This window comes from Mycteria americana, chromosome 2 (genome assembly GCF_035582795.1).
Source record: "Mycteria americana isolate JAX WOST 10 ecotype Jacksonville Zoo and Gardens chromosome 2, USCA_MyAme_1.0, whole genome shotgun sequence".
NCBI lineage: Eukaryota > Metazoa > Chordata > Aves > Ciconiiformes > Ciconiidae > Mycteria > Mycteria americana.
The window spans coordinates 19,863,962-19,877,505 of NC_134366.1; the positions used below are offsets into that span (position 1 = coordinate 19,863,962).

Genomic DNA, 13,544 nt, shown 5'->3' on the forward strand with positions numbered 1-13,544 from the left:
CTAGGGTTTTTAGGACATATGTACCATGACTCTGATCATTACCTGAATTTCAAGAGAGCTATTCTAAAACAAACTTATGTTTTCATTCTGAAATCTGACACCTCGAAGGACCTAGTGCTCAGTGTGAAGTTGTGTTCTCGTGTTGGAGTCTTTCTAACGGAGGTGGTGTTCTTTGTTGGAATGGAAGCAGAATGGATATGTAATGTCTTTTCTTTCTTGACATTAAAATGGTGTATACTTAATCTTTATAGCACTAAAATAAAATGCTGGTCTCCTCTTCTGCCTTTTTCATGATTTTTTTTCTTCTTTTCCCTACATGGCTACATTTGGAGCAATGAAGGAAGCTAAAATGATAGGATACTATAAAGATACAGGGAAAAGTAAGCCTGTAGATAAATAGCGCAAAAATACCTTGTGAACTAAGATAACATTAAAATAGTGCTCTGATGGTGCAGATGGCAAAGCTTAAAATTATAGAGATTGACCATCTGCAAGGGTAAGTTATTTCACATAAACATGTTTTTGTTACTCCAGTACCCTCATGGAAAAAACCCTGTATGTTTAGAATAGCAAAATAAAGATGTTCTATGAAAAATAAGATTAATAATACTACATAGTACATTTTGCAGCATGCCAAAACTGATTTTCAGGATATGGGGTTTTTTTCAGTTCAGTTAGTGATTCTAGTTAAGTGAAAGAAATGTTATGAAATTCTTAATTATGGTTAAGATTAGACTTCAGCTTTCTGTTGGAGCTAACCTTTCTGAATGACAGCTCTGTATGGTCCCTTTCTTGCTCCACCAGTGGACTGCTTTCCAGCTGAGGGAGGAAGAAGGCAGGAGAAGCAAAGGAGGTGATTATTTTGCTAGCTGAGAGACTTGAGTTGCTTCACACATGCTCTGGTAATTTTATTTTAATGAAGATTTTATTTCCTCATTTTAGCTGGCTTCAGGAGGAGCTCAGCTAGTCTAATGGCTTGTTAACTTCAAAATCTATACTTGGTGTTGAAGGTCAGTCTGCTATTATCCCCTATGGAATGTTAAAGTTGTATTTTGAAGTAGACCATCTAGTGAAGTCTTGAGAACCCACTATACTAACTCAAATATGAATATTTAATTGAAAATGTCTTAGTATTGAATAGTTCTTGTGTTTAACAACAGAAATTTTAAATTTTGGTTCTCTTTTTACAGTCTTAGTTCAGAGAAAGCAGGAATACACCTTTGTTCTGATCAGGCCGTCAGAGTGTCTTCCTATGCAGCATGACATAGGTGTTGCTTTCTGGAATCGTCTTGCAAGAAGTTCAGGCAGTTCTCAGTACAGAAACAGTTCAGCCTTCTAAGCACCCCCTGGTCTCAGTAAGAGGATATTGGGCTGTAAATTAAGGTGCTTCAGTGTGGTCACACTTGGTGATTAGCTTTATGCAAATCTTGTATTTAGAGATTGCTAGATTATTGAGAAGACTTAACTGTATTATAATTGATTTGCTGTGTAAATGTCTGGTACATTGAAAAGATTTTCTCTATAATCACCAGAGCTAGCACTATATTTTCCTGTATGTTTCTGTATACACTAATGTATGTAAGGATTCTTTTTTCTCAAAATGGAAGTTTTAGGATTCTGAAGCCCAGTCTTGGGCAGGGAAGTAATTTAGTTCTGGCTTTGGGCTAGAGTCAGAAAATAGGAGAGCTGATCACACAGCACTGCAGTGTAGCGAGGAATATGAAGATAACAGGAAGTACCTGTTAGCATGACCCCCGTGGTGGGGCTCAAGCCAGTTGTGGACCCATGTGTGTTCCGATAGGATCACTAATACTGTAAATAGAAAACCTTCTTTGAAGGAAAATATGTGTGCTGTTGGTACCAAAGGCATTAAATCTGATGTGATTTAATTTAGATGCTTTTACCATCATTCCTGGAAGGAAAAAAAAAAAAAAAAAAGAAAACCTCCCTGCTCTCTAACCTGATCATGGCTGCATCATTACCACCATGTACAGTATGTCTTCTAGAGATTCACATGTAATCTAGACAAAATGAATAATGTAGCTTATAGTTGTTGTTTTCATGAGGACAAATTCAGTGGTGGTGGTATGTTATGGTAACAATAAGCATTGCAGTATTTTTTTCAATAAGCATTGCAGTATTTTTTTCATGTTTTGGTTGGACATGAAAAAATTACCATGGAGAGAAAGTTCAAATTAAGTCACGTTGCGTTACTTCTTTGAGCAGAGATGGTGTAAAATAACCAGATGATTGGTAATCGTGGTATTAATGGAAATGGAATAATGGTACTAATGGAAATAATGGTACCATTATTACCATGGAAATAATGGTACTAATGTGATTTAAAATGCATTTAACAAATACATTTGGTTTTAGTTTTTCTTGGTTTTGCTTTTTCATCTGTTGACATATAAAACTAAGGATAGTTAGAATAAGTGAATACTGACACAAAACTGTTACAGTTATGTGGATGCTGGGTTAGACTAAGAGGAGTTTGCACAGGAGCATACAGTCTTTCTTTTGTCATCCAGGAACTTGCAGGTGGAAAGCAAGTGATCTGCTCTTGTGAGATGTTAAGCTGTAGGTAATAGTGATGATGCTTGAGAAAACGTCTGTGTTCTCATGAATTTAATCTCATTAACACCGTAAATGTTACAGAGGTGCTTAATGGTATCACAGAAGTATACTTTGCATAAGAGTACGTATTGCTTGTATTTCTTATTCAGTCCCCACTAAATGTGCCTGTGCATTTCTTAAATAGAACAGTGGTAGAAGCTTGCTTCCAGTTTCTAAAGATTGCCAGCTGCCTTACTAGAGTTCAGTTTGGGGACTTATATGCTGTTTTTTCACAGTATATTCATTTTTGTGGAATAACATACAAAATGATACTTTCCTGTAGCCAAAGTTAGTAAAAAGTCAATTCTTACTTGGATACCTGATCATTCTCTGAAACAAAGGAAGAGATCTGTAACTGAATAGGTCAGATAAAGGTGAAGAGAAAATGCATCTTGTATCACATTCTGAACAGAAGTTGGTTAGAGTAAGGAAACACCAAACTAGTCCACTGGAAATGGCTGAGGCTAAAATCCAAGGAAGTGGGCAGTACTTCAGCTTAACTGGTGAACTGGTAGCTCAAGAGAAAAGGAGTTTTCTTTGTCATGGCTCAAACTAACTCTTGACAGATCAATATTGCTATCCCATATCCTTCTTGGAAGCAAACAGGATGACGGCGAAGTCATCTGAGAGTGGATGCAAGAGGATTTTTGAAGGGTTAGGGAGCCAAACTGATGAGTACCTCACTCTGCATGAGTCTTTAAAATGTTACGAGAACAACTCTCCTTATATGATTTAGATATTGTTAATTTGTTTGCGGGGGGTGGTGGGATGGGATGTTTACAAAAGTAATCGCAAAAATACATTGTTTTATCTAATGATCTTATACGCTGATTAAAAATACAAGTTGCGTTCATGCAGAAGAAAAATGGCAGTTATGCTAATCTCAGTTATTTTCTTTTGCCCTTAGTTTCTGATGGAGGAGTGGTAAGTCTTGTGTACTTCCTTGGTTTTTCGGTACTTGGACTACTAGGAGAGTTGTAGCAGACAGGTATGAACGTGTTAAACAGCCTGATGTGGTACTGTTCCAGTTGTTCTAGAGTTGCATTTTTTTCCCCCTAAGGATATCTGTTGTGTTTCTAGTTCTATGAACTGTATTGCATCTTAAAAGGAAGTTGATATAGGGGGAAGGAAACATTCCAGATTTTTTTTTTTTAATATGGAAAAGATGGGGTTTATACATATATATTTTTTTTTAATTTCCTTTTTTAATGTTCATAGCTTTTTGTAACAATTTTAATGATAGGAAAGAATTCGGAATGGAAATTATATTTCAGCCTCTTCTTGCACTTGACTTGGTTTGTAGGAGTTTTTCTCATTGTCAATCTTGTGAGCTGAGCAATGGAAATACTCTGTTTTTTTCAGATGTGCTTTTCCTTTTTGTTATTGTGCACTTCTCAGTTTTATTTACTAAAACAAGCCAGATTTCCTCTGGAGCTTCACTATCATCATTATCTATCTACACCTTGCTGGTAACCTCTGAAATGTATTTCAGTTGCTTTTGAAATTCTTTTTAAGTGATCACTGTGTACAACTGTGGTTAATGGTAGCAGGGGGGATTGAGAGGTACTGTAAAAGGCTTCTACGTCTTCTATATTTGGGACAAGGGTGAACAAAATCTTGTCCTTCCTAGGACCTTCGTGGAAAATAATTGTTTTCCAGATTTGAAAAACGTCTTGTCTGATGTGGAAGAAGGGAGAAACCACTGAAGATGCTATTTATTGCTTGTGTGTGTGCATGCTTACTTTTATTTTTGAAGTCATTAAAATGTCAGTACAAGGAAGAAAATATTAGTTGCTCGGTGTAGAGTGCAGCAAAGCCTTTGTTATATTGGACAGCAGTGCCACTGAAATTCCTGTTACTGTTTCCAAACATGCTGGTTTCTTAACTGGATAGATGAAGTAATAACTAGGTTTGCTTTTGTAATGGGACTTTTTCATTTCACTTGTGTTCTCAGTTCAGTCATTGTTTACTGAAGTACATTGTCCATGCCTGACTCTTAAAAGATAACCTTAGGGAGTAATTTTTATGCATTAGCATATATAAAGATTCAAGGTGCCTTCTTATGCAGGCATGTTCTCTAATGATAGCTTGGCTAGAATTAGCTTAATGGAATAAAAAGGTTTTCTTTATTAAAGGATTTACAGTTTCAAAGAATTTGGTGCTCTTAAGTTCTGAACGGCACCTTTTTAGGACACACTTCAGTGTGTGCTGACAATGTGGTTGACCCTTGCGTACGGCTTGCATATTTGCTCATGTACAAAAAGTATCCGGAGTTGTTAGGAAGTGGAAGCCCTTCCTTTCTGTGAGTATGAGCTGTGTTTTCTGTTTCAGAAAGCTTACTGCAGTTGTTAGATAGAAGTCTAGGTACTTGAGGGGCACATTTCTTTAGGAAAATCTTGTGTCTTCTCTACTGTTCCTTTTTAACCTTCTAGAGTTTGCATACAAGACTGACAGGTTCTGAGAAGTAACGAGTTGAGGAAGTTATGGTTCTGACCTGATTTTAGCTTACTTACCTCAAAATACTGAGATCCTAACGCTGCAGTTTTTAACTCCAGGAGAAAATATTAGACTGTGTGACAGGCAGTCTTTGAGAGGACATGATGCTTTGGACAAGCTCTTACTTTTTTAGTTAATAAATTGCATAATTGAGCTTCAACTTCATTGTATTCTTGGAATTTTAAGTGGTCTCTTCATTATTTTAGGGGGAGGAAAAGTGACTAGCAGTAGGACTTGAAAACCTGGATGTCATCATCATCTTTTTTCCAGTCAAAGCTCAGTGTATGACAAGGAGCTCTTCGGGCAGTTAGACACTGAGACCTTTGGAGCCTGCTACTGTTGATGTGTGTCCCCTGTCATTCTCTAGTTATGCAATGAATGCATCTTTAAATGCTCTGTTGACCTTTTTATGCTCCAAATTGGAAATTCAGTGTGGAAGCCTTGCTTTTACATTTTGGGCAAAACTTTATAAATTTTTGAAAAGTTTAAAATGTTTACAACACAAATTATTTTGGTTTTGGTTTTGCATTAAACTTTTTTTTAAGGCAGGCATTAGTAAATTGAGTGTTGAAGGCAAAAAGGGAAGCCCTCTGTTTATTGTATGCCTACTTTAAGGAGGTTCCATCAATTCTTGTGCACTTGCATAAGAAGCTTCTAAGCAGAATCTCCTAAGCATAGTAACCATGCTTAGGAGAAATAAATAAGGTCTTCCAAAAAATATGTTAACAGTAAAGAAAGTAAGGTTAGAATGGAGGAGTGCTAAGCTAGTGGAATTTGATTTAACCTTGCAGTAGGAAGGAGATCGTCTCTTGTAAATGAGAGAGCAATTGTCAGGCTAACTGAAGATTATCAGGATCAGTTTTCAGTAATGGCAGATCAAATTTACAAGTACACAGGCTGACTTAGAGGAAAATTTTGAGAAAGAGTCAGTTGTAAGCAGTAACTGCAACTTACTGCTGAAGGTGCTACTCTTGCCGCAGTTTCTGAGCTCCCTCTTATATCTAGGGGACTTAAGTAAAGACTCAAGCTTGCAAAAACTTTGGTCCTTACCTCATTCTATGCCTATTGGAATTTAGAAGCATTTTGATGCTGATTTTTGGTGGTGGCTGTCAGGCCAATACTGATTGTTTCTGAAAATGTTGTCCTACTGCTCTATATTGTTATTTATGTTTTTATCTGCAATATTTAGACGCTTTTGCATGAATTGTAGTGGTATATAAGCACTGGCCAGATTGGGGGGGTGGGGTTTTGTTTTAGAATTTCATTAAACCAGATTTGAAAATGAATGCCAAAAAGTAACAGGCTAATAATGGCTGCTGATTTTATGAGAAGAGTTGCACAAATTTGATTCTGAGGTTTAACTGACTCAATTTTTTTTATATCATACTGTACAGTAGGAGACTTTTAATATACTATGTTGAATACTTTATTAGGAGTTTGAGTACTTCATAGGGAATAAATACTGAGTAATGCTTTATGGATCTTAAAGCAGATAATTGATAATGAAACCAATCAATGCAGAATCGTACTAAAATACTGTTTAAGAAGAACCTGGTTGATGTTGTTTTTAGTGCAAAACAGCAGTCTTCCCTTAGTTTTCCAGATCTCCTTTCCCTTCTTCCCTCCACCGTATTTAGTTGATGACAGCATTTTTCCACAGCGCAACTAATGTGCAGCAGGCCACTCTTCCAGCCGTGTGTAGGCTGCCCCACATGTTCTGCCAGCATCCCTGTTGCTGGTCCTGCAGGGTGCCGGGTCCTTCCTTGTTCCAGCATTCCTGTCCTGGAGACTTTGCTGCCTTATTCTGCTCCAGCAGCTCTGCAGTAACCCCCTGCTCTGTAAGACCTTCCCAAACATCCTCTGACTCCAAGATTTCTCAAGCTTGGATAGTTATGATGTCTGTTGTGAGGAAGTGTATCTGTTCCACCTAGTAATAGTTGCTAAGCAGAACATTTCTTCTAGCCCCTTGTCAGCACAGGCTGCTTCAGTGCAGACCATTTAACTTGTACAAGGAGATTTTATTGTTTTAATATCTCGAGCTCTTTAATCCCTTCTTTAAGTGCTTTTTCTGAGGCCACATTCATTTTGTGACGTGTTGCACTGGTACTACTGTTCTCCCTTTTTTGTAATTAGGTGTTGTAAGGATAATAGAGAATCTCTGCCGTGTACATCTTAAAGTGAACCAGAATAGATTTGTTGTACGCAACTGTGTCTTCGAAGTTTGCAGACTGCTCACATTGGTGAGAAGGGAAGAGGTTGGCTTGGACACTTGCATTAATTCCCAGGGCCCTTGGGATGAGAAATTAGAACAAGATTTTTTTGTTTGGTTTGGTTAAAACAAATGAGGCCTTATTTGTATAACTGTTTCAAAGTTACAAGCTACTATTTGGCCACACCATTTGTTTGACCCTCGTATACAAGTTTGTTTTATTTCCAGGCTGCTTTTACAGCACAGATTTTCTTTCACATTTGAAGTACTTTTCAGTCGTTTGGCTGTTACTGAAGCAAAGGGTGAATTGGCCACCTGTTCTGGAGCCGTTTCTCCATACTTTCTCAAGATAGAAAAGCCTTTTGCATCTCACAGATCTTCTTCCTTGAGGAAAAGCACGAGTGCTGATGCAAACAGAACACTGCCCTTCTCCTCGTATGCGTCTCATCTCCTGTGCTATCCTTACCCTTCTCTTATTGAAGGAGCAGCTGAGCCTGGGAATGGGGGGACCCTTGAGGCCCTGTTTTCTGGGGGGGTGGGGGGCGGCTGCCTCTGCTCCTTCTTCAGCTTCAGGTCAGAATGTTTGGGTCCCTTCTTGTGTCACTGGAGAGATGTTTGGGATCTCTAACACCTTCAACAAATAACACGTTCTAGTTTTAAAGTATTTTGAGCTACAGCTGGTAGATAAAACCATGCCTGTCTGTTTCTGAAGTGTTTGTTAGTTAATTGTGGTGGTTAAACTGCAGATTATTGTAAGTTGTTTCTGTGACTAGTCTAATAGTTCATGTAATCATCAGATAAAATGTGTATATTTCTGTATCTCACCTTTGAAGGGGAAGGAGGAACACAAGGTAGACAGTCAAGACACAGAAGGTGAGGTGCAATGGTGAAATAGGGTGGTTGTTCTCAGATTGCAAAAAAGAAATACATAAAGGAAGTAAGAAACTTTTCTAGTATTTCTGCAGTTTCTTAGGATCCCACTAATCTTCTATTTCCCTATCAATAGGGTGGTTGTCATCCTTCATTGCAAAAGGCAGACAGCGTTTCTGTGCAATGCTAACAGTACTCTGATAGGTTTAAAGGGGAGCCTCCCATTTAAGAACCTGAAGTAAAGAAATCTATGTAATTTTTATGAAAACTGTGAAGTTCTCTTGACTTTGAAAAGTTGCTCATATTGTGCTGTGTTTAAAACAGGAGCCATAAGCTTTTGGCCCTCATGAAAACACAGAAGCCATCATCACAACTGTACCTAAGCAAGTTTAAGCTTCATATGATATAAATCATTACACTAAATTACTGATATTCAGACTGGTTTCAGCAGTAGCAGAAATGAAGGAGGGGGGAGAATAAGCATAGTTTGAGAGTGCCTTTCTGTGTTTGCTTTGGTGAGATTTATTAGGTTCTTATTTCCCATTTTTTTTTTCCAGGAATGCATAATTTGGCAGCTTCGGAAGTATTATTTTGAAGAATGTTATGCAGTTCTGTCAGTTTATCTTGTTGAGTTGACACATGGTTGGGGTGGGAAGGGAGACTGAACAGGAAGGAAGGTCCTTGTTCCTGAATGTCACTACTGCATAGCTCTCATATCCTCGAGGATCACCCAGACAAAAGCTGAGTCAGAGCACAGCAGCAGTCTGCGCTAGAGCAAGACATGGCCCAGTTCAGGATTTTGGACTGCGTGATCAATCACAACTGGAGTTTCATATGTAACCTGTATTGTGCGTGGAGTGGCCAGGTTTGTTGTTTGCTTATCCTTACATATTTTAATATAATTATATCATTTGGTATAAGGAAAAAAAAAGGCTTCAGTTGATCTCTTCTCCCCACCCCCAATCCTATTGAGGATGTAGTATTAGAAATGTTGCCATTTACTAAGGAGTTTTCTAGAGTTATTAAGCATACAAAGCATGCTTTGACTATATAATTGCTTTTTTTAACACTTTGAGTACTTTAGATTGTTCTCTTAGAGTCTTAAGCTTTGGGGGCTTTTACTTCATGAATTGCACAAGAAGATAAATATCACATACAGGAAGGGGGAGATGTGCCAGGATAAACTGCATTGTTAATAAATATAAAGCTGATTTGTTTTCCTGCTTTAAAAGGACTCAAACATCTTGCCTATTTCAAAATACTTGATCATGAATAAGATTTAAAAAAATAGTGTGAGGGGAGGTTGTTACATTTTTTTTTTTTTAAACATACAGGATAAAATAAATTTCCACAGGATGTTATTCAGTTCTTAATATGGACAGATTTAAGTCTAATTGACTGACTTAGTGCAGAACTGGAGGGTGGGGGGGGAACCCCTGCCTGGATTTTGAATGGAAATGTTCTAAAATAGAATCCACTTACTAAAGTAGTGGATCCACTTACTTAAAATAGTGTATGCAGTTGTAATACTACTTTTAAGGTACTCTAGATATTACCTGTATTTCTCATATAACATTCAGCCAGTCACTGAAGAAAATTTATTTTGTTCTTCTGTGGTGTAAGGGGAATGTAAGTACTTGTTATAAAGTTGCAATTTCAGTACAGTAACTAGAGGCAGGTGATTAAAAAATATTCCCACCATACATAGAAGTCAAGAAGAACAAAAAAAACCCCTCACAAAATAAAACAAAAACCCAAGCCAACAAAAAAAAAAAACAACCACAAAACAAAAAAACCAACCCAGGAGAGGGTTCACATAACCTAAAAACTGTTTCTTACCAAGCTGGAAACAAAACTCAAGCCTTAGATCAATATACTTCAAATTACTTGTGTGCTTGAGGTAGAAATGTTGCTGAACGGTTTGATCTTGCTAGATTTTATTATTTAAGTGGAATATGCAATTGCTATGTTTGGGTGGGTTTTTTTGTTTGGTGGTTTGTGGTTTTTTGTGTGTTTGTGGGTTTTTTTGGTTGTTTTTTTTTTTTTTTTTTACACTGAAATAAAGTCCCTGTGAGCTATACATTTTAATGGTTGCTGCTCATATTTTTCTTTGAAATGAAGCTGAAGGTTCATTTATGGGATATTACAGTGCAGCTACTCTCTTCCTACTGCATTGAAATGCCATGGCAGAAGTGGAAGCTGTCAGGCCTGGTGAGAGATGCACGCTGCTTCATATAGCAGTGTTGCTCTCCGTGTTCTCCACCTAGCAGTGTCCAAGCAGGCTGCTGGTGAGAAAGCAGGTGGGTGACCTGTGAAGTCTGAGACTAACAGCTCTTTCTGAAGTGTGACCTCAAAGCACAACTCTGGTTTGGCTCATGGTATCTTTGAATTAACAGAAGTTATGCAGCTTTTTTGGCAATTTCCATCCATCCTGACCCCAGTAAAACATCAGGGGCTGAATTACTGCTTGTGATCTGAGAGTTGAGTTGAAGGCTTGCCTTACAGGAAAACAAGTTTTCTTCTAAAGAGTCATCAGATATATATATTCAAGAAGAAAATACAAACCTACTTAATTGTCTGTATGTGTCACTAATAATTTCTCAAATCAGCTGAATCATTCTAAGGATTTCTTTTGTTTTTTACTGCTCTCCCCCACCCCTGGCATACATTTCCCAAAGTTTGGTTTTTAAAACAGGAAGTGAACAAGTATGAAATAGGCAGCAATATTTTTGCCTGTCTACCATGATAATTTAGATTTTACAAAAAGTACTTTCACAGTGCAGCATGAAAGTTGCTATGACTGGAGACAGTTGCCCTTTGCACTCTGATACAGCAAGCTGTTGTGTGTATTAGATTGTTTTCAAAGGATATGCAGTGTTTCGTACTAAAACAGAAACCTCTAAAATCAAATTATTAGATCATGCAAATCAGTGTAGTTCTGTTGACACCAATGAATTACAGTTTTTAGTCCAAACCTTGGATGGGATTGACGGCTATCACATGGTGATTCCTGAATAATCACTCAGAAGTCTTCTGCGGTAATCGAAGAGTACAGAAATAAATGAAATTGTTTGCAATTTTTCATCTTTCACTCTTTGTTCATGGGTCAGCTTCATTACCTATCTTCTAATCTTTCTTAAAATGAGTTATTGCAAAGTACTGAAGTGTCTTGCTTCTTTTTTGTGTTGTCTGTGACTGTTGTCTTGTGGGATACGGGGTACGTTCAAGTGTAGGAGTCTTATGGGCGATTTAGAACTTCAATGTGATTGCAAATGTAGGATTAGTGAGGGAGAGCAGCAGGTAGAAAGTTTGTATCCTGTGGGAGACCACTGTAAATGGATTTATTTGCAGATTTGTGTCTGTACTTATCCAGACTGCCCCAACAGTATCAAAGATGATTAATCCTATTATTCATATAGTCTGGTCTTGGTAAACAAGGAATTTTTAGTGCGTTTTCTTAAAAAAAAAAAAAGAGAGAGAAAAAATGACTTAAAAAATAAAGTTAAGGCAAATTTTTTTTCCTTTGATAGTCTGGTGTTTATGGAGTTGTAGTCTCAGAATCATAACTTAGCATACTAGCTGTGATCTAGGTTAGAATTCTTCTTCAACAAATGTATGGAAGTGCTAAGTAATATTTTTATGCAGTAACGTAACAACTAGGCTCATCTTCAGTAAGATGCAGAAGGAGCTACCCCCTCTGTCTTTTCAAGGACATCCTTTATCAGCCTTCAGCATGCGGGTAAACCCTTGAGATGCTTGGTACATCTATTCACCTTGTGGTCATGGTGGGATATATTACAGCAAGTATGTCTAATAAACTCCACTTCTTCAGATAGTTGGAAGAATTACTGGTAGATAATATAAAGTAGGTGATACAACAGTTTTGTTTTTTTCTCCTTGCATCACAGATACCTTGCTTTCAAGTGTTAGATAGGGAACAGTAGACCACAAGTTGAATGTAGGTTGTCTTCTTATCAGCAAATGACCTATGCTCATAGGTCATCGCTGTGTTCTAAGCAGGCTTTTATTAGTTTGAGGAGAGCAGATCTCACGTGCTATTCTCACTGGTTCCTTGCTGAACAACATTTGGCTTCTATTTTTTATCTTATTGCTGCATCCTAACCTCTAAAAGTAACAATAATGTTCTTTCAGCCATGTAAATACTTAAATCTTGGGTTTCTCAGCCAGAGACAGGTATACTGCAAAGTTCTGTAAACTTACGGTTGGTCAGATTTCATTGCACAGGGTTGGGCCTGACTGTTGAAGTTGTTGGGCTTGGAGGAAACTTCTCATCAAAGGCTATATTGATGTACATGAAAGTACATTAGTATGTTGTGACATTATAGCAGCCAAGATCTTATTTCTATTTTTTTTAACTTAAGTTCACTATTGCAGGCTATATTTTCTGTGAGGCAGTATGTGAGAATGAGATGTTGCAGTGCAAGCCAAGCTCTCACATAGCCTTCAAGCCCCAGAACGCAGCAGTGCTGCAGCAGCTGCTGCACTGCAGCTATTTCCCTTCCTTCAGAGAATCTCCGATAACATTAAAAAAAGCTTTTCAGTCTTCCAAATGTGTCAGTTGGAGGATGAAATAACAAAGGTGGCTGCATTCCTTCTGAGATACTTGCAGCTGATAACGGTTTTGAAATGTGATATTTATGTTATCTTACTATGCTCTTATTTCTGTTTATCTGCTGCCTTGGGGAGGGAGGGGATATGATAAAAATCTTCCCTCATAGCAGTGCAGGGTGTGATGTTTTCAGTTTTATTGACTAAAAGGTGTAAAATCATTGCAGGAAATAGCTGGTGGCTTTACTCATTGTGGGAATTCACATTGCTGGAGAAACATTTTGTAATGTTCAGAAGTACAGGGAAGTAACTCAGCAACAGTGAGCAATTCAAGCCATAGTAATAGGCATGCAAAGACAAGTAGTTCTTAAATAAGCAAATAGATTTGTGTTAAAATAGATTTCTTCTCTCTGCCCACCCCAACCTCCAGACAGAGATACAAATGTAGATTTAGTCATCTATATCAGCCATTCTTACTGACATATTCAGTGCGAACTCTGAGGAAATACGCAGGTCACATACGATCACATCGTAAGTCAATGTTCAAAAGCTTCTGGATTTGCAGCTAAACTGAAAATCCTGTGGACAACTTTCTCCTCTCTATCCTCTTAATAATAGCTCATCTCTGGACATAAAGATTTAAGATTTTTTTTTTCCAGGTTAATGATTTCACAGTCCTTTTTTAAGCATCTTCTTGTGCATTATAGCTCTGTAAATAAAATTCTTCACTGAAAAAGCTGCTTTTCTTCCTCTGTTGTATATGCACAATAGATTACAAATGTAG

At 37.6% G+C, this 13,544-nt stretch overlaps 1 protein-coding gene across 2 annotated transcripts in view; it reads left to right on the plus strand.

Annotated features, from left to right (window-relative positions):
• ARHGAP21 (Rho GTPase activating protein 21) overlaps positions 1–13,544 on the plus strand; it is a 125,060-nt gene that overhangs the window by 26,011 nt on the left and 85,505 nt on the right. The window contains exon 1 of one of the 2 annotated variants that reach the window (XM_075492648.1): positions 8,845–9,056. The exons of the other annotated variant lie outside the window; for it this stretch is intronic. Within the exon in view, the coding sequence (XP_075348763.1) occupies positions 8,973–9,056 (84 nt within the window). The 5' untranslated portion in view covers positions 8,845–8,972. Of the gene's footprint in view, positions 1–8,844; positions 9,057–13,544 lie in introns of those variants that run through there. 2 annotated transcript variants of the gene reach the window in all.